The sequence below is a fragment of the Vanellus vanellus genome (genome assembly GCF_965231255.1).
Source record: "Vanellus vanellus genome assembly, chromosome: 2".
In the NCBI taxonomy this organism is placed as follows: domain Eukaryota; kingdom Metazoa; phylum Chordata; class Aves; order Charadriiformes; family Charadriidae; genus Vanellus; species Vanellus vanellus.
Window position 1 is genome coordinate 32,448,681 of NC_138906.1, and position 27,830 is coordinate 32,476,510.

Below are 27,830 nucleotides of genomic sequence, written 5' to 3' on the forward strand. Positions count from 1 at the left end.
ATTTAGATGGATGGCTTCAACACCTCGTCTCAACTACTGGGGAAAGTCAGGCTTATCGGTATCAGACTGGACTCAGCCCACAGACCCTGCCTGGAGCTCCCCCCAAGCCCACACGCGGATATACGGCGAGCAGGACTGCTACCATCTGTAGCAAACTGATGAAGGTATAATACATCACTGTATGCATATTTGCTATGCATAAATATATCTATCTATATCTGCAGAGTAAGAGAGCTTGCATGTTATACATCACGTGCTGTTGTACAGAGCTCCATTTTATACGAAACAGTAATAACTGCACCATGAAGTAAACTTGCACAGAACATGCAAAAACACAGGTGGACACCTGCTACCCCTTGTTTAGAAGCACTGTTCTCCTTTGCTACCTGTCAACATCCTAATCCCCAAACATTTTGTTTATAATAACACCTAATTTAAGATCCAAACGAAGAACAATTTTATTACAAACTCTGAAATGAAAGGAAGAATCGGTCTCAGAGGAGACTGATTTGTATATTTTCTAGCCTAAGAAAAAGGAAACGAACCAGCTGTGTACAGACAGAACTGAAGCACTTCTTTCGAGAAAGTCCCAGAAACGCGTTGCATCAAATATAAAAGGAATGGTTTAAACCATTTTTCAAGAGATGACTATTCAAGATGAAGAAATGAGGAATATTTTATGCAAAATTACAAGTAATTGCAAAAAGTTATTTTATAGTTTCCAAACTTCAGATTCCTGCCCAGAACACAAAATAAAATCTGATTTTATTTTCTGAAGACGACTTGTTCTAAACATATTTTTAAAAGGTATGAAATATTACTGGTAATTCAATGACATCGGCTAGCAGCATGCAATCTGAACTCCACTGACCAAAGGGACAAAGACGTCTTATTATCAACATTTGTAGGGCAAGAGCATTTACTCTACGTTATAAAATCAACCGACAGCAGCAACTTCGCTTGTGCTACTCAACTCCAATGTCTCCTAAGTAATACTGCATACACGTGTATTAAGTCCGAGGACTTTGTGTACGTGGAGGGAAAAGGAAGTAACGGAGAAGTCACAGTAAGTCATGCCCTGAACATTTCTGCTGCGTTTCCGAACTGCTTTTCGCATTTGTGCTCTCAAATCACCCTCTAAACCCCACGTAGTAAATAAACTCACTCATTTTTATTACCGATTGAGGCAAAACTCTTAATATGCGATGCAAGTACAGAGAGATTTCCTGAACACATCTGAATAGAGGGGATTTGATTTTCTTAACAGCAAGATGAAAAGACAGAAAATGTAAAAATATTTAAGTAAATACCACTACAACTCCAGGTGCTAGACTGATCGAGGTGACCCAAGTTAGTACCTGGTGAAATTTCAAAAGCAAGAAGAGAAGGCCCCCGAACTGATAAAGCCAATACTGTCACACTTTAAATCTATCTCCCGATACACACAGAAATGCAGCAGGCACTTCAGATACATCAGAGTCTCTCCAAGATTCTTTTCCAGTACATTTACCTCTGCCAAGCCCTCCCCTTCCCCCAACACACAAAAATCCATTACTAAAGGGTCTAATCTCAGCTATCAGCACAGAGTGCCTTTTATGGAGCCATTAAACCATTTCTCTTGTTTACAGTGCCTGAAGAAAGATGTGAATTATGTCTGTGACAAAACAGGCGATAACATTTCTAAACTGCTATCAAAATGCAAACTGAAATACACTTAAGGACAGGGACCCTAATTCGTGTTTTTGCAATTTTCCTCGCTCACTATAACTTAACTGCACTCACCTGATGATTCAAACAAATTATTTATGCTGTAAGTACAACAGGTAGGCATTTTAATAATAATAATAAAAAAAAAATCTCCTTTTGATAAACAAACGGTTTATTGAATGGTTCATCAGGAAGGGTAAAGTGCTGGTTACTTCTCAGGTGATAGTAATGACCTAGGTGCTCCTATCAGTAGACAATGAAAAAAAAAAATATCCAAACACAACGTTGAGGGTCCATACGAGGCCTGAAATGCTCTATTTCTGCAACAGTAATTTACCATTTGAACCATACATTCAGTATAGGTATTTGCATACCTGATGAAATGAGCTACAAAACTAAATATTTTCTCTATGACCTTCTAAGTGGGAATGCCAGACTTTATACGTCTTTCCTGAGGAGGTTTCAAAAACATGTATTTAACTTATGGAACATTAGCCCCTGTACTCTGAAGGCTATTTATTGATTATTTATTTCTAAATCATTATTATTTGAGCTACAAACCTTTGTAGATAGCCGCGCTCTGAATTTCAACGACCATTTAACAGGCATCTGATTAAAGACAAGGGGATGCCAAAGTAGGGTGCTCTTTCCATTTCATTCCACTATACATTAAGACAAGAAATCTTACCGGTAGTCTGGGATGGACAGGAGAAATCAGCTGAAGCAGGTACTAGGCCCAACTGACCATTCCTTCATACTCTGGAGGTTACTGCTGCTGCTGCGGCTGAATGCGGCACGCAGCCTAGCATACTAACAAAAATTGAAATAAAAACATCATGTTGGAGAGGTGACAGATGAAGAGAGGTAGGAGGGTGGAAAGAAAGTAAAGGCTGGTAACCAAGTCTTTCTAGCTACAGCGTTCATTTTGAATTAAAGCCTACAAATACAGACCACTGCAACAGCTGAAGACAGAAGTAACCTCAAGCATGTATGGCCAAGGCAAGATCTGCAATTATTTTCACCCCAGGCAACCTCTTGCCCAGACCATGGCAAAAAAAACCTTTTGTTTCTGACCACTGCAACGGCTGCAAAGATGAGCAAGACTTGAAGACTGTGGACTGATTTAAAAGTGTCTGAACAGATTACATCTACACAGACTCCACCAAGTTCTTCAACCATTTGATCTATCAAAGTCACCTCTATCAGATCTTAGCTGCGCTCCAGTCAACTGGATTTCATTTAGGTCCTGCTCTCTGCCAGATATTGGAAGAAGCTGGTGACAAATTGGATATCTGACACACAGATGTGTATCACCACTGTGGTTTCAGAGACTATCTTGGCAGTTTATATAAAAACCTAACATAGACAAGAGATCTGAGCTTTCACTATCCCACAAACGAAAGCTGCTACAAAAGCGGGGGGGGGGGGAAATCTAAGCAATCCTATCAGGTAATTTTTTGAAGAAGTGTATGATCTTGGTATTATTCTCCATTTTATGGTTGCATCTAGAAAACTAGAACTTGCTTAAGATGCAGAATTCAACCCTAAAGACAACGGGCCTCCATCTAGTCCCACTGAGTGGTGACCATTCACCTGAAACAGAGTCTGCGCGTGTGTTTGGGTGTTTGTGTGTGCCCACACAGTCAAATGGAAATAAGCATTCTGAATGTGCAAGCATGCCACTGCGATGACACACGACGTATGGTCAAAACATGTGTAATACCATAATAAAGAGCAGTAAGCTTTTTCCTCTTCAAATGCACGTATGTAACGGGGGAGAAAATGGGGAAGCAGCATGCAGAAGAGAGGAACAAGACATAAACATGTAAAAATGCATTCAACGAAAAGCTAATTCTTTCCTACGTGGTGGTCTGGCTCTAAGTCCAGGGAAGAAAACCTGAGGATAGTCGGTATCACAGCAAATGCTCTGCCACCCCTCATCTCAGTTCTCTTTCCCAGAAAGTGGAACTTCATGACTGGGCAGTATTTGGCAAGCTCATTAGATATGATTCCATCAATTCAGTCTTCGTTTTGGCTTCAGATCAGATCCTTCCAGCCCCTACCAGCTCAATAGATAGAAACAGCATGGGACCTCATTTTTTGGAAGCTAGTTCTGAACGATGAGCCCAAGCACCAGCTTTCAAAGCCAACTGGCAAGAATAGAATACGTGGGCAAGATGGATCTATTTGAGAACCTTGTTTAACAAAAAGAAAATACCAGCTTTGAAGTAATCTGTCACCTTTACTGGAAAATATGCAACTACAAATGCACTTTAATAACAGTTAGAACTCACTCTGCAAAATGAAGCAAATTGCTTATTTTCTCTTCCAGCCTAAAGCACACAATACTGTGCATGTCAATTAACGGTCTACTTGAATACCGCATTGCACGAATACTACATAATAGTATAGTCTTTAAAATCCTCAGGGGGTGGGAAGGGATGGGGGGGAAGAGAATAAAAGACAGCCCAAAATTGTGGGATTTTGTCCTCAGAGTCTACATGGATTATTCTCAGATGATACGGTATGAGAAGAAAAAAAAAATATTGACTCTGAATTTGAATTAGGAAAAAGTAGCAAGCAGGTGAAGACGAACTGCACTGAAAGCTGGAATTTATTCCTGTTTACTACTACAGAGTTTCAAGATGGAAAATAACAGCACATTTTCCTATGACTTATATTGGGAAATTCTGAACCTCACAATCTGCAGTAACGCGTCCGTATTAGCAAGCATTGCTTGCTAAAATAACTTGCTCTTGCTTTGGAGTAAGAGAGGTTTTTTTTCTTTCCTTTTCCTTTTTTTTTTTAAGCAAAAAGCATTACAGATTAATGACTAAAAGACAAAAAATAAATATTGACGAAAATCAATTTTAAATTAATTTAATCTCCTGTTCATTTCTAGATTATGTTAATTCTATATATCCACCATAATTTTTCCCTATCTTTACTATGATCTGGCATTAACATAAAGCCTTTAAGAATAACAGGTAAAGACAAAAAAAAAAAAAAGGTTGAAGGAGAGAACAGAGATGGGTTTGCTGTATTTACAGCACATCAAAGTTGTATCACTATCCATACAGCAGGTTTATATGAGGGCATTTGTACACAGGGAAAAGTGACAACCATAATCATCATTATAATGTATAAACACACCACTTCCCTACAGCACAGCTTATCTGACTCCTAAACATGACGGTCCTGCCCCTGTTCAGCAAAGAAATTCTTCTAGATGCTTCTTCACAAATGGAAATAAATGTCATTCTTCAACTGAAATGCACTTTTCTAAAGCTTGTGTGCTAAGACACTAAAAATTTTTGCCAGTGTAGCTATTTCTGGGCAGCTCACCCAAGATGCTCCTGCCATGAGGGATGCAGGCTTCCTGAGAGATGGAGGGGTTCCCAGATGGTGTGGAAGAGGGGGCACAATATTAGAGGTTGCACCCATGCAGCTTAATAATTGGTTCAATGCTATAAAACCCCATTTTTAGAGCAAGATATCCCGCATTTGCTTGTCTGCACAGTTGCAATTTCTGAAATACTCATTAGCGTTACTGAGGGTACACCTGCAGCTTTCTGATGGTAGAAGTGCCGAAGGCACCACTGAGATAATTTAGGTATTTGTAGCCACTTGGCTTCTCCTTTAAAAAGGACCGTGCCAATTGAAAATTGAAGTCTGCGAGTGCATTCAATATAGCAAAAATTTAAAAGCCCACCTGGCTAGAGAAGGGGGGTGAGGGAAGCTTTCAGTAAATATCAATAAAAGTTAACCTACTCCCTAAACCCAAAGACGGGACAATTCCAAGGCAAATTTTCCAGGAGGCTGCTAGCAAACACCGTGTTAGGACACTATAGGTCCTTTGGCGTAAACTGACACTATATTTGGGCAGCTGCTAACTGGCTCAGCTGCCACGCAGTGTTAGAAGACTGTCTCTCCTCTTCCATCCCGCAGCAAAGGAGTGGTTTGACACGGTTTTGGTTAGCTGATCCCTCTTCTCCTCCACCCCCAAGAGATTTCAGCTTCTAGTTAAGAAGTGTCTAGAAGGTACTTTCACGCAGTGGGAGCTGCAATTGCCGACACAGTTTCTCAGCCTCCGAGAGCAGCGATCTCACAGAAATGCTGTCACGGGCAATGTTTTATTGGAAAGGGGGGGGGAGGGAAGGGGGGGAGGGAAAACGGGGGGAAAAGGGGAAGGGAAAGGAAGGGAAAGCTGCCAGAGGGGCTCTGCCTCCCAGCCAGTATCTCCAGGGCAAAAGTTAACCTGCTGACAAATGCCACGGACACTGGAGAACTCCGAGAAGAATATAAGGAAATTTGCAGAACATTGGTGGGAGGGAGAAAGGGAGGATTAAGCTAGGAGGAGCAAACTGGCGTGCTTTGATGTCGGAGGAGAGTAGGTGAGGCAGGCGGAAAAGCTCTCCCTCTCCCCCTGCCCCCAAAATAAACAGAGGCTTAGGGCTCTCTGGAGGAGGAAGCAGTAACCTAGTAAAAATTAAAGCAGCTGGGTTCTGCAGTGATCCATCTAAAACCTGTGGATAGCGTAAAATGATTGGGGGGGGGGGGGGTAATCTAAAGAATTTTTAATCCCTCTATGCTGGATCTGAAACCTCCAGGACCCCACAGAGAAATGGGGTTGCTCTTGGGCTGCGTTAGCTTTCCGTGTTAAAACCCTGGGAGGAGGTCAGGGGCATTTGCTGCTACAGTTACTTCTAATGTATGTGGCGCCCAAGCAGGGCGCGAGGACAGGCAATCCACCTTCGGAGCTCCTGCTAAAGAGGAAGGTCTGAATTTAAAAGCAAGCCTGGGAGAAAACTTAAATTGTATTCCTACCTGGGAATTATCAATAAAGTTAAATGCAAAGAGAAGAGCTGGCCACTAAATCAGGGTCTGTGTGCTTTTCTGAGGACAGGATTTCCATTTGCAGCAATTTCCAAAATTTAATTTAAATTGTAAGAGGTAATGGCTAAGTACTACGTAACTTCCATTACTAAAATATCCAAGTGAGATAATATCCCAGCGTTTTACACACACGCTCACTTTCCACTTCAGGTAAATCTGCAGTTTGAGGGTTTCCGGTCTGGATTTTAATAGGTATTAACTGTAGAAACAGAATTATGAAGAAAACCTTGGAAATTATAACAAGTATTTTTGCCAGAAGCAACAATAAGCTTTAAAATTAACAATTTCTTTTTTTTTTTTTGTATTTAATGCCTTAAAGGTATCATCAACCTGATATTTAGGAAAGCATGCTCACAGCTGAAAACAAACAGGAACCGATTCTGCCTCGTTTCCCCACTTACGGAAAAGTTTCAAGTTACATCAATCTAGTTACTATTTTTTCGTTGTTCTGTTCCAATGCATTCATGACAAGAGATATAGATGCAGCTGGACAATACGTGAAAGAAACTGGGTTTAATCTCTGGTTCTGCCATTTGTTGTTCATAATCTAAACAACTGGTGTCAGAAGGTTCCTTCTAGTTTGAAGTAGCTCAGTCTTAAGAGCCTCCCTTCAGAGGTTCATAACCAGCGTCTTAGTTTGCTTCCCTGTAAAATAGGAATATCCTCATAATAAAAGATTATCCTTACAGATAATCCTGCCTGTCTGTCAGTCAGCTACTCAAGAATATGTGAAAGCAACAGAAGCTAATAAATAATGAAATGGACTAGACAGTGAGCGCTGTCTAGCATGAATTAAACAACTAATTAAAGATCATTTACAACTTGCTTTTATTTTAGCAACTCTCAATGACAGGCACCAAAAGGAGCAAACCTGCATTTTGAGAAGATGATTTGTAATTTGATTTTGCCTTTACCAACAAAAATATGTATACAAACTCAGGGTAGCTAATGAGATTTTTGTTTACTTCGTTGGAGGAAGGAGACTGTCACCACTCTGCATACATGTGCTTCACGCGTCAACGTTAATTTTTCACAAGTGCTCACCAGTAAGGCAACTCTAACAGAACTAGTTTATAGTTCAGTAAAGCAAGGCTGAAATCTCAATCTTTAGTTCACTACCAAAAACCACGGCAAAAAGGGCAGTCTCCACTGGAAAAGGTGCGGGCCATTGAAATAAGTCAACTATAAAATTCAGCTCACAAGTTTTATCACTGATTCAACAGGGAAACAAAGAAGCCATTGTCAGAAGTGGTTACGTCTGAGAACATAAAGTCAGGACTTAAATAAGTAGTCTGATATTCAAAGACTCTTAGCAAAGTGTTCTTTCTAGAGCCAGTGGAATTTTGACCACCTGCAACCAGGCTCTGGTTCTCAGCACAGATATTTAAGGCTTCTGCCGCTACTTAAAGCATTCTTACTATATACGAGATTCCCACTGAACGCACATTACCGATACACGCACTGCACATTTTTTCTGAAGCCACTTGTTCCTGAAGCTGTATGATTATTTTACACGTGTGTGCAATCAGTAAGACTTGATAATTACATAGCACGTATATTTCTTCTATGCATGTATGCATATATATACACATACAGGTATATACAGGATGCGTGTATATATATACATACTGAGTATACACTGTGTATATATACACAAATACTTGTATAAATCCAGCTCCCAAATTCTAATCCTGCATGCTTGAAACTTTTGGTCTTTACTGAATACTCACACTTTTCAAAGTCTCTTTTGTCTCCATTTACGTTAGTGCTCTGGTCATGTGAAATTTTATTTACGGATGGGTTAATAAGGAAACATTGCACTCCATTTCAGCACAAAGACAGAGTATTAAAAAAAATTGTACTGTTTATCTTTTTTAGGTATACATTAGAAGCAGAAAGGAAACAATATTTGAGCAAAGAGGATCTAATTAGCAAGACTGGGAATTGTTTCTGCACATGTTATTTTTCAGATGTCCTTGATGACGACTCTTAATATATAAATTTAAAGACAAAAACCTGGCCAGTCAGTAACCTTCCTATTCAGTGACTGCAGGACTTGGCAGTAAATGTCACTGCTAAAAAATATTTCACTACATTAACTTACTGGCAACCACATTTGCTGAATAAGTTCGTAAACAGCCACGGGAAAAAAGACAACCAGAAATAAAGTTGCTAATGATTCACTCTTTTCTAACATGCATAATCCTCAGCTTACAGAACAAATAGATACGTAAGAATAAAGATATCCTTTACCAAGACAGTTGACTTCTCTATTCACCTCATCAAGGTCAAGCTATAATCCAGAAATGGGTAAAAGCAATGCATCAAAGACAGGGAGAACATGAAGAATAAGTGAAAGGAAAAGAATCCTTCTCAGGGAAAAGACTGGAGCACATGCCTTGAAAAAGCAATCAGTTTTCCATTTACTAGTTTAGAGCAGGTTTAGATCATTCCTAGAAAAAACACTGACAACTTCTGAAACTCAAAAAAAAAAAAAAAAAGTCGTCATTTATGCATATTTATCAGCTTATACTTGGCTCCACCGTAATTACTTCCCAGTACTGACTGAAATGCACAGGACTAAAACAAAAGGACACAGAACCTGAAACAAGGGCTATTTTTCCTGTATGCTTACAGAAGGGTAGCGGTATCAGTCTGACAAGACACGAACGTGTCACAGCCTCTCCAATGCTTAACTGATGTTTTGAGGACTGTCACTCTCTCCTCCCTTTTTCTCCCTTTGAAAACTTCACGGCAGTCTGTGGGAGAGCCCGACTTCTATGTTCAGGCGCTGAGGTAGCAAGCAGAAGAAAAAAAAGATCGAAAAAAATGATACAGACTGTAAATACATTTTACCCAAAGAAACATATGAAATAAATAGAAGTGGATGGACTCGGCCTGCAGACTGCCTCTTTATTTTACGTCATCTCAGAGCTTATGGATTTTCAAATCATTATTTCGGCTGCTCTTGGAACCCAAAACACATTTTGCAAAAACACTGTGTGGAAAGCAGTTTAAGGAGAATAACAGTTTTGTATCAAAATGGAATCACGAAGACCCTTCAATCTGCCTTGTTTGGTTTCTGTGTGAAAATACAGTTGAAACAAATTTCTGCATACTTTGTTTAATACAACTGGAACTGAACAGATGCTCTAATACATATACATACTCCTGATGAAATTAACTAAACAACTGTTTTAAAACAGAAATAACTGTAGTGTTACGAAAATACTGCCGTGAGTGCAAGTTACAGTGTGAAGCTCGCCTGTATTTCCACAGATGGGATCTTCACCGTGTCCTTATGGGGAAGGGAGGAGGGGAGGCTTCCTCAGAGAGGAAATGGAAGTTTTTTTTTCAAAACTGAAAATTCAACATTTTGAATAAAATATGTTTAGTGTTTTTGTTTTTATGTAAACAGAACTTAGGAAGTGATCTGACAGCCTTAAGAAATTACCATTTGAAAGAAAAGAGGTCTACATGCCTCATCTTTGATCTACGAGACAGATTTATCACAGGGCAGGATGACTGAAGTTTATTCGTTAGCTGATAACCCCCACATGCAACCTAAGCCTTTAATCTGCAATAAAACCAGCAAACAAGGATGGGGCTCTGAGGGAAAGGAAACTAAGTCAGCTTGGCCGAGCAGGAACGTGCCAGTGGAAGGCCAGAGGGCAGACAGGGGGACAAAACCCCACAAGAAGAGCCCTGTCCGGCTGCTTGGGCTCCTCCAAGCCCCAGAGAGCTGGAGACCATCGGGTTCACACCGGCCCCGTGCAGTTAACCCACATCTGCATAGCGCGGCTGCTGTCTCTGCTGGGATGCCCAGAGGTACCTTTTCGTTAGCAATAGTATTCACATCATGGCATGCAGGGCACTCTGAAAGGAACCGCTTCCACTTTAAAAGTCTTAAAAATCAAAAGCTATATGTAACTCGATGGGGTATTGTCACTTGTTTCACAGTGCTATTGCCACCACCAGTATTTACACAATCTCTGCGCCACTACCACTACTGCAATCCAGGAGAACCTTCAAAGCTGGAAATCTAGTATAAAAAATAGAAGCAGAAAAGCAAATAAACAGAAATTGCTTATTAAAATCAAAGCAAACCCACAAATTCTGTACTATTAAGATCACAAGTTAAAGGCATTATGGTTGACAGTCTGCCTTTTGGTAAAACTCTTGCAAGAATTAAACCTTGCAATTATGGAAAAGGTCATGACTATGGCAGATTTAAATATTTCCAAAAATCCTCTTGAGGAAGAAGAAAGGAAAAAAAATCCATATTAGCACAGGCTAATGCCCGGCCATGAACCACAAAATGAGCCCACAAAGTTCTCTGAAAGACACCAATTCCTAATTTCTTTTGAATGAGAATTAAAAAAAAAAAAAAAAAAAAAAAAAAAAGTTAACAGCTGGTAACAGTTTCAGTCCTGCTTTAAACAAAGGAAACAAGTGCTCAGGGACACAATGAAAGAAGTGAGGCTATCTAAGGCGACTATGAAGGGAGATAAGGTGGTCAGCATCGACTCCTCAGTCTGACCTCTCCAGCTCTTACAACAGCAATTGCATCGGACTCTCTTTGTAAGATGCTTTTGAGATCTCTAGATAAGTGATCATTAAGAAAGCTGTATATCTCACAGCAGAGCGATACATGCATTTCTGTACCTACTTCAAACCGAGAAACAAAGATGTTAAGCAACATGCCCAAGGTCATGCAAAGCTAAGGGCAGGAACAAGCCACAGAGCCCCGACTCTCAGAGCCCTTTAGAAAGAATCCGTCGCAGCCACAGTCGGGCACAAACTAATAAATAACTAAACGTCTCTGTATTTGACAACGGCTGACCTATGAAAGGAAGTAGTTTCAAGACAAGTGGCAAGAAACAAAACACAGCTGCGGCAGAAAGCCCTACCAGGGAATATAGCTAAGCACCAAGAATAACTAGCACCACCTTGGAGGGCATTTGTCAGACTGCCTGCTGCACCACCACACTTGCAGAGCTACGCTTAAAGAAAAGGTGAATCCAGCCAAACAGACTTAAAAAAAAAAAAAAAAAAAAAAGAAAAAAAAACCCCAAAACCAAACACGCTGGTGTGTGCAACTTGCCACGCACAGAAAACCAAAACACTACCAACTGCAATTTCTAGGACATTGTGCACTACAAAGACATGACTACCAGCTGCCTATGTAGTGAATCATCACGTTAAAAAATGTTGTCTTTTTTTTTTTTTCAGTCCACTAATTTTTTTTTCTAGAAGCTGCAAAATTAAACCATTCTGCATCATAAACAATAACAAACCCAGTAAGCAGATCTCCTTTTGACTTCTGTAGGCCCATCAGAACTTACATTATTCTGGTGTCTTCTACTTTGTATTAATTGGGTGGGTTTTTTTCTCCAAAATATGTCAAAATAGGAGAAAATTAATGTCTACCAATTGCTAACCAGCTCTTGCTATACAAAACCAAACAGAAAATGCTCTTCTAGTTATGAAATGCACTTTTGAAATTTAAGTCACAGAAAGCAAATAAAACAAACAGAGCATTTTCCACCTGATACTGCAAAAAAAAAAAAATCATTATATTGTATGCTGCAAACATGTAAATAAATACTAAAGCTTTTCCTCATTTAAACTGCATTTGGAATATCCTAAGCCATTAGTTAAAATGACAGAAGAATACAGCTACCTGAAGCCGATGTAAAGAATCTCTCTTTAACAGGCTTTTAAAGATTGCAAGCCAGAGCATCTAAAAAGCACATCCCTGAATAATTTAAGGCTCCTGGCATCTACATTGAAAGAGCTCCTTTGCTAAACCTGGAGGTAAAAAAAACAGAGGTAAGAGAAAGAATAAAGGTCGTGAAAGATCAGCGACAAAATCACTACTAAAAAAGTATTTTTCCTATCTTAAAGTTTAATCAGAGATGGAGGAGCACAGATTTTACAGCCAGCCCTTCCCATTTACTGTCAACAGCTGTGGTCTAACATTAACATTTACCCCTTGGCAGTGTTAAGTTAAGGCTGTGATGGTCAGGGAAACAATACAGGAACAAAATGAAAGAGAAGGAAGGAAACCGATCAAGAAGGTGAAGCACAGCACAAATCCTCATTAGCAGAAATTCAATATCAAATAAAAAGCAAAAAGCTAGAGTTTATCGTGAATTTTAGATTGTTAACCTACATTTTAGGGCAAAAGAAGAAAGAGAAAAAAGAAATCCCAAACTCTGGAAGCACAGACGAATGTAAATACATATTATTAAAACAAAACACGATTATGCTATTAAGACACCAGGCAATGTGGTTTGGTGCAGGGTAATCCCCATTTATAACCAATTGTACCAAGGTCCAATTACAAATCAGTGTATTGTTGACAATACCAAGTTTTCTCTGCCAACTACATCCTTTAAACATCAGCAAATCCTACCTACTTCCTCTTGTGTCTGTCATAGAAACCATCCAAACAATGGCAGAAAGCAATCTTCACCTCAACAGCTATTGACTTCGAGCAAACTGAACACTCTATTCATTTTTACTCCTAGATGGGAAAGTCCTTGCTGTTCTACGGTGCCTGAAAGCCTCGCCACTGATTACAACCAGTTCAGGATCTGGCTCCTCCTCAGTATATGAAAATGGACTTGAAACAATAGGAAACCTTATCTGAGGAAGTTAACACAGGTCACCCTTCTCCACACGTGAATACTGACTTTGTAAGGGCAGCAAAGCAGCTTAAGTAAGGCGTACGAATTAGGTAAGAATTTGGAGAAAGTGTCACATACAGAACGCTGATCAAAAAAAAAAAAAGAAAAAGAAAAGCACACACCTTTTTGGAGAAACAGATTTTGCATTTTTGCTTTACACAACTTTTCACGTAACTGCTAAAAGAAGAGTCATTGGGAAGTAACTGGAATATATAGCAAACAGGTCAGCTGAAGTGTCGAAGCCGATTCAGAATGGGGCAAACCCAACCTGCCTAACACAGAATTTCCAAGTAAATGCCTGTAAAAGCGATTCCTCCCTCTTTCTGTCGAACTTTTACTTCTTACGAGAATGGAAATGAAAGAGTAAGAAAATTACACTATTTCATAGGCAATTGTGATATTTTTCCAGTGTAATTGCAAGCCGAAAAAAATCTTTTTGATGCACATTTCTCTCCCTTAGAACTCAAAAAGTTCAGTCACTGCAGAAAGCAGAAGTTTAGGAGAACCTAAACTGTGATTTGTTTTGCAAATTTCATCCGAACAGGCTAGTTGTTACCTACTCTTCATTGCGCTGTCACTGAGCTAAACTACTAAAAGGTTCCTTGTGACAGCTATCAAAAGTTAAAAAAATACTTAATTAAAAGGTAATACAAGATGGACAAGAAGGGGCTTTGGACACTGACAAAAAAGACAGGTTTGGAAGTGCAGACATTTTTAAGAGTATAATGGTAGGAGGGACCTCTTTCCAGAAGACATAATGGAGTAACAAAATAAATTCACCTTTAAACAGATAAACTGAAGTTTAAAGCATTAAGGGGAAGCTTGACACGCTGGATCCTTAGCTAGAAATAATGCCTAACTGCAGTAACGTCAATACCATCACATGAAGTTACGCTTGCTGTTGATCTTACTCATAATATCTAAAGCCCACACCTAACTATAAATACATATATCATGTTTGCTTTTTGAAAACTGATTGAAGTTTAATAGCAACTCATAATCGAAATATTCGTGGTCCCAAGCTAGCTTTGAAGTTAAATCCCTAAGTGGATAAAGTGGACTGTATATCTAATCTAAACTAAATGTTTCCCTTAGTTACTAATACCAGTACAGTTTTACTAGTTAAAATCATTATGGCAGAAAAGAAACGCAAAATCCACGGCACTTTAAGGGACGTTTAATCCTGCTCGCGCTAGCACACAGCACGCGGTCTTGGCGGTACGGGTTGCTCCGCTACCTTCCACGTCTTTGCTTCAGGAGTTGACTTAACTCCCTGACTTCTAGTCAAAAAAGTTTCAACCACAGCTTTCCAGAACTGCTACTGTTACCGAAGTTTCTTAGGGCTCTTTTCAATGTCACAAGTTTCAATTTAAGACCACAAATCTACCTCAGGTTTAAAGCCCATTTCTCAAACAATGAAGCTAGAAACAGTGTCACTAATTTTTGTACCTTTTTACAGACCACAGCCTGTAACTGTTTCAGTGGAGCACTTCAGTTTTCTTTAAATACTCTGCACATCCCATACGCACGCCCATACCTATAAACAGCTCCATAAACGAAATTTGTGCAGCAAACCACAGTTTGGTTGCCTCTGAATTTAAGTGGCTATGACACCCTTGCACTGGTTTACAGTTCCGTCCTTCACCATTTTTGGCTCAATTAAGTGTATTAAACACTGAACCTATGAAAGTTTGCCCATCCCCTCCCATGTTTTAAAAAAAAAAATAAGAATAATAATTAAAAAAAAAAAAAAAAAAAGAAAGAAAAAGCTAAGTGCTCCTGCCAGGCTCCGGCCAGTAACAGGGCAAGTACCGTACGAACTTATAGATTATATATAGTAAGTCATTATAATGGAGTTTGAAGGCAGGTTTGGATCCTAGCGAAAACAGTCACAATTGTGCTACTTCTGCAGCAGTAATTTCCCCATGGCTTTGGCTATGTTGATCTCTGTTCCTGTTTCGCAGAGCCCACAGCTACATATATTATATCCAAGTGCACGTCTGAAACTCCACAACCTTTGCCAGAGTAACTCTCCAGGAAGCTCTCCTGACCTTTACTTAAGATAAAGAAACCAACTGAAATGAAGAAATAAATGTTCCTTTGATAATACTGTGTAAGCTGTGGCTAAGGAACTTTGAAATACAACAGCATTAATAAAAAAGCCATATTAGGAGAATTTCTTTATCACCAAAAGCAGTGACCAGCTTCAATGGAGCTTTTCATTCACAGTTCACAAATTATTTTCCAAGAATCATTGACTTGTTGTGTAACGATAATTGTGGGTTAATAGAAGCCCTAACTGAACTTTGTACTCTTACACAAAGGACGTATGCATACATGACTATATTTGGACACAGCTCCATATGTAGGATAACGTATCCGATTTTCAACTTATAGAATAGTTTTGGTTTTCATATTGTAATTTAATTTAAAAAAAAAAAAAAAGTCTTTGAAGCCAGAGATGAAAAAAAAACAAAAAACAAAAAAAACCAAAAAACCAAAAACAAAAAACCAACTGTTACAAAGGGCAACTTTAAAAGTTTAAAAGAGACCATGATTGTTAGTTAGTATCTGTACAGGAGCTTCTAGAGTAAAACAAAAATAAATTGTTGCTGTCAAGGTATACTATCAGAGTCCAGGGAATGAGAAAACCTTTTTTTTTTTCTTTATTCCCCAGAAAATATTGTTATGAATACTCTTAATAAATTCTTCTTCAAAGTTTCTAAATAACTGGAAAAAATCCTCTAAAAGGTTTATAAGAAAACTCAGTAAGTCTGAATTTGTTTTTTGCGTTAAAGACTATTTTAATGCAATTCTTTCTAATCTCTCTAATTTTAATCCTAACATTTCAGTACACGAATACTGTATTTAACAGCTATCTGGTTTAGTGAACTGCAGTAATTCACTCCGATAGGATAAATTATTTAAGTTATTTAGCAAAACGGAAAAGCTACCAGGCGCTCTACTGCAATCAGCAGACACTGTTCAGAAAAGATCCCTGACGATGGAGAGACGAAGCTTTGCCATGAAGAAGAAAGATGCATAAAGAAGCTCCAAGAACTCTCCGAGTTTGTCAGATAATGCTTCTCATGCCATTTCTTTACTACACCCTTGCGACCACCCAAACCCACAGAACAGCAGGTAGAGCGAAGGCGAGCCAGCGTTTAACAGAATAGCAGCCCTTTAGCAGGCAAAGGCAAGATTGGAGGGGTGCAGGCTAAAAAAAATATAAAAGTTTGGGCACACGTTAAGTAAAGTAGCAAGCAACGCAAAGCATCCAGCTTAACATAACTCCCGCCTCCTCCCTTTAATTCAAAGGGAAATTGCGTTTAAGCAACAAAATGCCACACACTACGACGACTTAAAAAAGCTTCAGGAGTGGCCGTGTTTGAATTATTATGTGGAGAATTTGACTTATTTATTTCCACGCAAAACGTACCGAGCAGCCCGATTTCTGCTCAGCAGAGCTGTCTCCTACGTCCCACCGTTATCTGACCCGTACCGGCTCAACACGCCCCTCTCCTCACTCCACGGACAGAGAAACTGCCTCCACCTCCACAACCTGAGTTTTTCCCTTGCTTCCGTGGGGGCTGGGGGGGGTGGGAATTACAGGACCGGGCCCTCCGCTCAAGCTTATACCTTCAGCCCAAACAACTTCTTTTTTGGCGTGCAGCCAAAAACGCCACTTGCTTTATTATCTATTCATCGCGCTGATGTCACCGACCAGCGAAAGGAACTATCACATGACCACGGATAACAACAAGATAAATCACAAATACGAAGACCCAAGTATAAATATACAAATAGGCATTTTTAAGAAAGTGATGATTCATACTGTACTTACAACTTTCAGCCTGATAGTCTGGCACAAACTGCTCGTCATTGTCAGGTACCTGAGCTGAAGAAAGGAAAACGAAAATAAAAAACAGACAAACAGAAAAACAAAAACAAGGAAAGAATTAAAAGAAGCCATTAAAGCATAAATAAAGACTCTTCTGCTTAAGTTGAAGCACAGCCAAGATTAAAACTAGGCTACTAGGCTTTTTTTTTTTTTTTCTCCCCTCATTGTTGGGTATGAAAGTCAGGCAAGCGCATCATTTCAATACGAGATAGACCTCTGGGGTGAAGCTGTGCCGTGCAGTGCCCCGAGAAGCCCCGGCACGGAGCGATGGGGATGGGAGGACGCGGAGGCTGGCACTGGCACCGGCCCTGCCTCGCTCCCTGCACCAGCCTCCGGACCTACCACGCCACTGGTAAAACCCAGCAGTGCTCATGGTCAAGATATCTGCCCGGGAAGCCTGCGTAAAACCAAATCCTCGCGTTTAGCACTTAGGCATCTTTAACCCCAAACTACCACACCTTCAGCTTACTTAAAAGCCATTCCAATTTTTCATGGCAGTCAGCCAACACAGTAGGGTTTTTTTTTATTGTTTTAAATACTTTAAAAAAAAAAAAAACAACAACTGTTTTACCAGACCACAGAATTCCTGGTTCAATGACAACATTTCAGACATTTAAAAAAAAAAAAAAAAAAAAAGATTTATTGAAAGGAAGAATCATTATTAACATCCAATCACCTCCTGTAAGATCTTCTTCACTTTTAGGAAACTTTCATCACAAACCTGAGCTATAAAACACAATCGTTTCACGGTCTGCTGATACATAATTTTGCGTCTGTGGTACCACAGTTCCTTTCCATTGTATATCTAAGACAGTAGCCATCTCTCATACTGTGTTGTAAACTCCTTTAAACCATTTAAGCTGAAATACCACTGAGTGCATATTATAGGTGAATACGTTTGAGTAACTGCAGAATATTACGCTGAGAAGCAGCATCTTCGGAGAACGACCGGTCCCGGGTACCTCCCGAGAGAGATCCCACTCACTGTCTCTGAAGTTTTGTCATCTTCTCCTCAACATACACTAACTAGAATCCTCGCCGTAAAACTGCATAAAATTACCTGTTTGAAAACATTTCCATTTACACAGTTCTTGTCTAAACTCAAGAAAATAATTCATATGATCTTTATTAAAAGTTAACATCTGCCATGATCTGGTTACCCAAGAAGATTTGAGGTAAACAGTGGTTATAAAATCATTCATCGAAACAGTGACTATCGCACTATTAAATAAGTTAAATGATAAAACGTAACTTTAATGCCATTCAGAACACTTTCTAAGTTTAGGAAGCATATGTTCCCCTTTGTATATGTGCAATTGCTACTAGTTTTAACAGAATTTGTTTGAATTAAAAATACATACTAAATTATAATTACTCACAATTACTTAGAATGTGCACTACAGTACTCTTCACGGACCAGATCTCGACTCCTTATTCAGGAAATATTTCTAGTGACTTAACTGAGAGGTTTTTTCCGAGTTCAGAATCAGGCTCATTATACCAAAAAATTATTTGCTCTTGGTTTTAAAATAAATGTTTAAAGTCCCACTGTCTTAATTGCCGCAAATACCCCTTAAGAACAAATGACCTTGGGAAATCTGCAAACACAGATTTGAAAAGAAGTTTGAGTAAGATAAATACACGAAGTGTAATTAGCATTACTCTGAAAAAAAGCATAGCTATTGTTGCTTTGTTGTTCGTTTTTTTCAATAACCTATTCTTTTAGACAAAACAAGTACCTCCGTGGACATGTTAGCTCCTCAAAGTCTGAAGCTGCGTAAAACATGTATTTTACCAAACCAAATATTCTCAGTATTTTTGATGCATTACGTTTCTCTTTCCTCCAGAGAAACCACAGGACTTTTACCAAAAATGAACTCAGGGACAATATAAGCCCAAATACTAACACTCTACAATTTCTGACATTTCATGAAATTCACTTGCATGTGAATGTTAGGCATTTTCCCTACAAAAATGCCAAATATTTGACTGTCACAGAAGAATCCAATTATGAAATGAAGGTATCCTACTTAAAAAACAGTTCCTAAGGATTTCGTACACTTCCAATTGTTTTTGAAGGGTTTGTGAGCACATTCAGAGTTAAAGTAATTGTATCAAATAATTTCATGTTTACAGAAGACACATCCCACACGTTTTTCTTAAGCCAGCCATCATTTTCAGATGCAGCAAGGAGGCTAGTATGACTCCAAATTTTTACACGCACACATGCATTTTTAATATATACGTATATGCGCGTGTGCGTGTGTGTGTGTGTTAATTTGTGAATCCAGGCTAACTGAAAAAGGCTAAAAAAGAACAAAACCCTCCTGTTGAAACCGGGAGGCTACATTTAGCAATTGCGGAACTGGGACAGCAATCTTATATAACTTTCCAGAGCACACTCCATGCACCAGACTGCTTTACCGATGCTTTATTCTGGTTTTATCAGTTTAATTCGACTTACTCCAGAACAAATCTGTTGTAGAGATATATGTATGTATCAGTAAATGAGGTCTTTTTTTTTTTTTTTTTCCAGCCAAAGAGTAAGAAAAAATAAAATACATCTGGGTGAATTGTCACAGAAAACCAGTATATTACTTTAGAGATACTGTCATTACCCCTGATTTGGTCTGGAGTAAACAAGAAAAATATACTTCATTCACGGATCCCCAAAATTTATGAAGGCATATTTAATAGAGATCAAGGCGCATCACTTTATCAGTACTCTAGAAATAGGTGGAGACTATGCTGTCAAAATGTATTTTAAATACAACATTGACATAGCCTTAAAAGCCTCTGTAGGCAAAGGAATACTGCAAGTTAAGCAGCGTTTAGAACTCTGCCCAATATAAAGAAAACAAATAACAACATCCAAAACGTTCAACCCAGGAACATACATTTCCTACTGGAATCTAATGCGAGTAGCATCAGTACCTTAGAAAGGAGCCCACATGCCTATACAAAGAAATTAAAAGGACCCGCTAACTGGTGGAAATGAGAACTTAAGTTATTCCTTTGTTTAATCCGATATTATTTTTAAACTAGCAGAACTGAAACTCGCACATGACCATACCGCAGAAATGCAAGCAACCATCACCAGCCCAATACGCAGACTTCTTCTGCCAGCATCGTGCTTCGAGAGGGCAAATCGTTGGGATACCTCACCCCGTTATCCCAAGGGAAGAGGGCTTTTGTACCTTGAGCTTGGATAATTACAGGCAGACATTGCAGCAAATTAGGCAGGTAAAGGCGCTTCAACCTGCATGACCGAAAGGCAAATGTAACTTGCAGTGCTGCAACTGTCTGCGCATTTATATGCGTATGCCATTCATTTCCTCTTTTCTTTTATTCACAAATACTGCAGTTCCGCAAGGCTGCCATAAAATCTTCATTGGTCTTCTGTTAACATACTCAACACAAGACACAACGCATAAATCACCAAAACTTTTTTCTTTTTACTTTGCTATTCAGAGGAAAATTGAGAAAGATATCTGAAACGATCGTCTAACTGAACGAGAATATTTCCCTGAGCTACTTAATTATGGGGGTTTGAGAAGGCAAGTATATTCCAAAAGACTAATAAAAGGTTTTGAAGGATATTAAGCACGTGGCTTTTACTGCTAATAGCAGAAGCAGCTACATTAGTTCATTCCACATTCAGAGCCATCAAGTCTCAGACTCCTGAAGCAGACAACATCTGCAGCAGAAGCTCTCCAGCTCAGTCTAGATTATTACCAAAAGTTTTCTTTTTCTTCTTGTTATCGCTATAATGTCTCAAGAGGATTTGGGAGCGTGCAGAAATGTTAATGATGATCTTGAGGATGTTACCAGTTTAGATGTTACAGTTTCACTACCTACCGAGTTCAAATCAGTTCGCCAAAAGCAAACATTCACAGCACAAAAATACTTAATACGTGTTTGTCGGTTTTAGAGCTTTTAAAAGCCTTTGAAAAGCTGAACTGACAGCTCATCTTGCAAAGGGAAAGCAATTCGGGGGGGAAAAAAAAAAAAAAAAGTTGAAAACTAGGGCCTGTTAGCTTGCTTTCATTGCAAGTAAACAAAAATAAAAAGTCCCCACTAACAAGCATCCAGGACAAAAGGAGTTAATATTTAATTAAAACCAGCTCTATCCACTGTAACAATGACCTGGAGCCAAACAAGGCAGAAGATGTATGAGTCATTCTTTCTGCCAGTGAATGAGACAGCTGATCTCCGAAGCAATTCCTCAAGACAAGCAGTCAGAACTGGAGTTCTGCCTCCATTCACAAAAACACAGTCCAGCATGAACCATGTGGCCCCAACCACAAGCTTTTCATGTCACACCCTTCCAGAAAGCTACAGCAAAGTAAACTTGAACTTTAGGCATAAACACACTGATTTCACTGCTTTGTCTCAAGATGCAGCACAGACCTGCTGAGGAACGTATTTAATAAATGAAAAGTTAAACGAACTATAAAGGGCTTAAATTTAACTCTTCCTTCTCCCAATCACAAGCTGCTTCCAAGAGCTCAGCTGCACTCCAGGGAAAGGTGCTCCTGTTAAAAAACGGAAACTTTCCAGAAAAACAAGAAGCTGCAAACCTCCTCACTTCACTTAAAACTTTATTTTGGGTAGCAGAACACTTCCTGCGGTGCTGTGTTCTCTGACCTCACGCTTCACTTTTAGAGCTGAGAGCAATTCGTTTCAAAATACCAATGATTTATGCAAAGTGGCAAAAGAAATAGAAATTGACAGGGAATTATATACGAACAGCAGTATTTTGGCTTTAGCTAAAATAAGGGTTCAGGCCTCAACAGTACTAAGTCTACTGAGTTTTCTTTGATTCATTGTCACTTCTGAATATCTGGAAGAGTGTATAAATTTTAAGTATTCCTGAAAGAATTGGGGGGGGGGGTGGTTTTGGTTGTTGGGGTTTGGTTTTTTTCCACGGGAACAACTGTTTCTAACAAAGAAGCATTCAGAAGGCAAAACAGTGACAAATTTCAAGATGGTAAAAAATATTATTTCCCATAAGCACCGGATTTGCTGTCAAAACAACCCAAAACCCTTTTTACATAAAGTGAGATGCTCTGACTAATAAACTTAAGAGCAGTTCAAAACCAGCTCCAGATCTCAAAATTCTTCCTTATGTGAATAATCCCTAGGAATACGAAGATGGGTTTGTAGAATCTGCTCTTCATTTGCTGCTATACTAAAAATGAGAAAAAAGTTAGCTTAAAAGGAACAGTCATATTTAACATTTCACTACATCCCTCATGGTTCAAAAACCTCACTATGCCTTTGAAAATTATTATTTTGAGTAAAAGGCATCTACTTCTCCAGCAAACAAGAAAAGCATTAAAAAGTTTATTACTACACAGACTTTCAGACTTGTAGATGTCTGGTGGTTTTATTTCTTTTGGATTTCTTTTTAAAAGAGCACCCCTTTCCTCCCCCCATTTTGCCTAATCTAACTTCTCTCCTTTTTTTGTTCACAGATATTTAAGATCAAGTTATGAGTATTTGAAAGCCAAATCCGTCAGATCACTAGAATAAAAAAAAAAAAAAAAGGCAGCTATTGTCTGTATTACAAATTCCAAAATGAAAATCCTTTCACTGCTTTTTAGAGTGTGTGTCTCCATCAGGCAGATTTCAGCCACGGATGTATTAAATTATTATTTCTTGACTATTTTTGCTCCTATAAAAACGTGTACAGTTCTTGAATATGGCTGCATAGCATTTGCCTTACACTGAGTAAATTTTACAACTTTTTGGCAGAAGAGAGCTACTCAGCCAGAGTAAGCTGCTACACATCTTCACTGATTTAAATAAAGTCACTTTAACTAGACTAATATTTGAAGATCTACTACTTTAATTGAAAATAATCCTTTGAGAACTAGAAACTACTCATTTTCATCCTCCTCATTTAAGAAATAAACTAGAAGTCAACAGTAGCTTAGACATCAGCGTGACGCTGGTGCATCCTTCATGATAGGAGAATGGAGGGCAGAAACTTATTTCCTGAAGTTCATTCCAAATTTGGGTATTAATTATCTGAGAGAAATAACTGACTTCCAGACACCAAGAATTGGCTTTTAAATGCTGGTAGCTTGTAGTAGCCATCCACTCAATTTAGCTAAGCTGCAGCAGAGGCGTGAACGCGTTGCCGTCAGCTATTCTTTCAAGCCACTTACTGTTCACTTAATTTTTTATTTTTTTTTCCAAGTGACCTAAAGAACATTATATTTTGTTTTTCAGTTTATTACCATCTGAGAAGCATATTATCTATTGCGCTAAGAAGCAAATCTAGCTCATAAATTCCTTATTTATCTTTGCTTGGGATGCCTTTTACGTATCTTTAACAAACTCTAGGAGAAACTAGTACCTGAAAGAGTAATTTTAAAGAAAAATCTGGTTTTTTGTTAATCTATTATTCCCTCAAAATCAAATGCTTTCATAATGGAAAGGAGACTTTCACTCACTAAGAATTTGTTCTCTCTCTTCTGATTCCAGAACAAGAAGTAACAGCTACCATGATGAGATAACATTAGATTAATATTTGAACCATTTTTTTCAAGTCACCGAACAATTGCTATCTGCCAAAACCAATCTGATTCCAAATATAAAGAATCAATAAAGTCATTTTATAATATTATCACGACAAAATGTTGCCGTCAAGTTATTTAAATATAAAACAAAAGATAATATCTGAATAATATTTGCCTTGGTTACCAATAGGCAATTTTAACTATTTCCTGTCAAGTTTGAAGGTTGAAACAATTATTAAAGGCTTCCCAATTCCAATTTCATCAGGAAACAGTTATAATCTATCTTCTGTCCTGCACAACAACTGACATGAGGGAACCTTAGTCAGAGTAAGTCATACATCAAAAGAATTTAGATTCTTTCCTACATATTTAATGTTACACAGAGTAAGACGCAAAACTTAGCTCCATAAAAATCTAGCACACGGCTAGTGGAATACATTCCTAAGTTTTCTGTAACCAGTATTCAGCTGGTTAATTATGGAGTAATAAAATGTTAAAGACATTACTGAACTGTTTACATTTGGGATTAATTCTTTAATATCTGTGAGTGAACCTCCCACCATTTTCAATCGGAAAAGAATACATTTCTTTTGTGTTTACTTGTTTACCACCAACTTCTCACAGGTGACATTAACTGTAAAAATCTCCAGGCTAAAATATGTGATGTAGCTATGGGGCAGGGGGGGAAGTCCACAAGCATGTTTTCTGTGTCTTAACATGCAACTCACTTTCTTCTCCTAACTAATAACTAGATTTTTGACCTGGTTACTCCCCAGTGGGGATCTGAACTCGTGGGAGAAACCTGGTCAGCTGCCACTGCTTTTCTTAAAAAGGGTCAAGATGTTTTAAAATTTCATGGTCATTTCCCTGGCTCCAGAGCATTATGAAAAGAAATATGTAAACATTACTGATGCTGCCAAATTGGCAGACTTCTAGCCTATGAAGGTCCAGAAGAACATAAATGGACACATCCAGCAATGGGTAAACAAGTCTGATTTCAAAATCTGTTTCCTGGCTAAGCTCAATCATGTAGACATTTGAGCAGAGCTACAACATCCTCAAACACTAGTATATTATAAAGACTACTAAAAGTTGGTTTGGGTGGGGATTTTTTTAACAAAAATTTGGGATCAAGTTAATAACTCAATATTTGAGTTTCTCATCTTCACTTCTTATTTCAGTTTTAGTTCAGCCTTTAGTAAAGCTGTGCAAAGTTTGTGTTTTATGGAACAGCTAAAACCATGGCATGGCCTGAAACACACAGATTTCTTAAAATATTTCTAGAACACTGAAAAATCCGTAATATTTATTTGTAATATCACATGGAAAAATAAAGTTATAACATTCTTCAGCTTTATTATCCTCTGCTACATGAAAAGGCAACTTTTTTTTTTTTTCTTTTCTTTTTTAAATACTTACCAGATGATGCTATCTGCTTTTACAAAGGTTTCTCAACCTAGCTGACACAGGACTAGACACCTTTCTCTCTCAAAACCTATGTAAATTTATTAAGTGAAATAGAGTCAGCTAAAGAGAAAAGAAGGCTTTCAAACAACTCGTTCTAGTCTAAATTAAGCAGTGCCTCCAGAATAAAAATTGCCATTACAGTAATTTATGCACCTACAGAAATGATTGAATCAGTTTTACATTCCATATTATTTTTCAAACTTACATTATTATCTGCACATGCATTATGAATCTGCCTGTATTTTTCTAACTTACGATCAAAGACATTTAATCATTTTCAGAAACAAAAACAACCATGCCAGTGAAAAATCAAACTAAAAGTTTTTCTCTCCATCAAAAACCAGTATATTTAGGGTAGTATTTTAACATACTTCTGGCTTGTTAGAATGAATGAGACGATACAAAATAAAGAGATCCTTAGGAAAATTACCACAGGGAGACAGTTACAGTTGTATCTGATCATTGTACTACAAAAAAATGATCTTAGTACAGGACATCCTCTTTTCCATGATTAGGAAAGAACCATATTAATTCATAAAAATATATCCTCTGATCCGTTAACTTAAAGATGACTTTTTCATTATATACAGAATAACCACATGCTAAAAATAATGCTCGGAGAATAAAAATGTCAGCAAAATAAACAATACCCCAGAACTTACTTATAGGTTAAGAACTTGACTAACTATATATAATGCTGTTAAAACAAAATCAGTAAGCAGGCAAGTAGTCATCAGCAATATTTCCCTCTTTCTATGAAAACCAGCAGCAAGCATTTCACCCCAACATTCCTCCTTTCCCAAAAAAGCACAACATCTATTCTATAAACAACTGTGCATAGTCCAGTACATGATAAAAATTAAACATAAGTGAATACTCACATTCATTTAAATCAGGATAAATTTGGAGAGATTATGTTAACTTGCATCAAAATCTTGTTTATTTCAGATGCAGAAGTTTACATAAATATTTCAACCGGAAATATTAAGAACAGACAATGCATAAAAATCTTTATTCTTGAAATATTAAATATAAAAAAATAATAATCAGAAAATATTGCTGAAGAGTACAAATACACTTCAACAAGCAGAAAGGTACCTTGCATTTTGTTAAAGTTCTCTTAATGCAGCAGCTCATTTTTTGTTATTGTTAAATGAATCTCTCAACAGCAACTCTAAATTCAGATTTCTACATTATTGTTCTTAAACCTTCTCTCTTCAGTAGAATGTGCTCTGCAAGATTATTTGAAATACTTAAAAGCACAAGCAGGTGTAAAACAGACCGATGCCAGTTTTCTAATCACCGAGTACACAATCTCACAACTACAAGCATGAAGACAAAAATAACATGCAAAATGTTTAAAGGCTTCAGAAAAAAAAAAAAAAAAAAAAGAAACAGTACTTTTTAAGTATGCCATACACACCTAATGCTCTGTGTTGTGAACAAGGTGGAAAGAAGACACTTGCACTTAAATCTTGAAGCATCCCGTCCCGATGAACCCAGAGAAACTAATTTCTGCCATCAGAAAAGTACTCCACCAGAACACCAAATAATTATATGTGCTGCTCTAAAGGAAACAGCAAGCCCAGTTCTGGCTGTATGTAGTCTCTCGAGGTACAATAATATAAACCTGATCAATTGCAATTAAAATCTGAACAGAGGCTTAGAACTTGAAGTCTTGGTGCATTAGTTCTTGCCAAAAGCAGATGTGATTGTGAGCTGGAAGCAATTTCTCCTGGTAATTTGTGATGACACTGGGTAGAGCAGCCCCAGAGTCCCCAAAGACAAACTCATCAGAGGCTCTAATGTATGCATGACACATGAGGTGGCTCTTTTAGAGCTCAATTAATTGGGCTGAACATTAAGACAGCAAGTTCAGGACTTTTTTTCTTTTTTTTTCCCCCTCCAGAGTTGTTTTTCCTGTTTTTACAAGCAGTTTTTTCCCCTTACCTTCTGCAAGCCATGTCTCCTGTAATTGGCTCAGATCTTGAAAGAGTTCTGCAAAAAGATGAAGACACGGATAAAAGACTCACACCTTTAATCTCTTCATAAGATTAAAATATGTTTGAAAATACATTTTTTCATGAAGAACAATGTACATGAATTCTGTTTTGGCAGTCAAATATACAGACAAAGTAGGTATTTTCATGTTGCAGTTAATGATTTTTCTACACCTATTAATAAAAAAGAAGTACTTATTGTGTTATCAACTCTTGAAATAACAACCAGAATCTTAACCAAGCTCTGTAGTATAAAAGGCTCATTCAGCAATACACGGAAAAGTTAAAAATTATAATCTTTCTTACAGGTGAACTACTTCTCCCTACACAATTTGGGCCTCCTCCTGCAATATCTGCCCCAGATAAAGCTCTCTTGGACTTCAGCAGTTCTGCCTGAGCAATGACTGAGTATTTTTATTAGCAGGGTTGTAACTGGCATGCAAAAATTTTGAAGCAAAGACCTGAGATGCTGCAATAGCAAACAGAAATGGGAAATCCTTTGTACTTCCCCTTATGTTTTACTTTGTATGACAAGAGAATCACCACTATTTCCTCTATGCTGTACTCACTGTACTTCTTTAAAGTGAAATTACTTTCTCTGCAGACTAAGTTCTGCAGCAGCTTATCTTTTTTTTTTTTT

General features: G+C 38.1%; 1 protein-coding gene across 6 annotated transcripts in view; it reads right to left on the reverse strand.

Annotated features, from left to right (window-relative positions):
* Window positions 1–27,830, reverse strand: part of ETV1 (ETS variant transcription factor 1) — a gene marked incomplete at its 5' end in the record, with an annotated part of 65,100 nt that overhangs the window by 35,198 nt on the left and 2,072 nt on the right. For 2 of the 6 annotated variants that reach the window (XM_082499597.1, XM_082499595.1), the window contains 2 exons: window positions 17,140–17,193; window positions 26,614–26,674. In XM_082499597.1, coding sequence (XP_082355723.1) covers window positions 17,140–17,193; window positions 26,614–26,674 — 115 coding nt within the window. Of the gene's footprint in view, window positions 1–17,139; window positions 17,194–26,613; window positions 26,675–27,140; window positions 27,189–27,830 lie in introns of those variants that run through there. The other 4 variants (XM_082499592.1, XM_082499593.1, XM_082499594.1 and 1 more) reach the window with 4 other exon arrangements.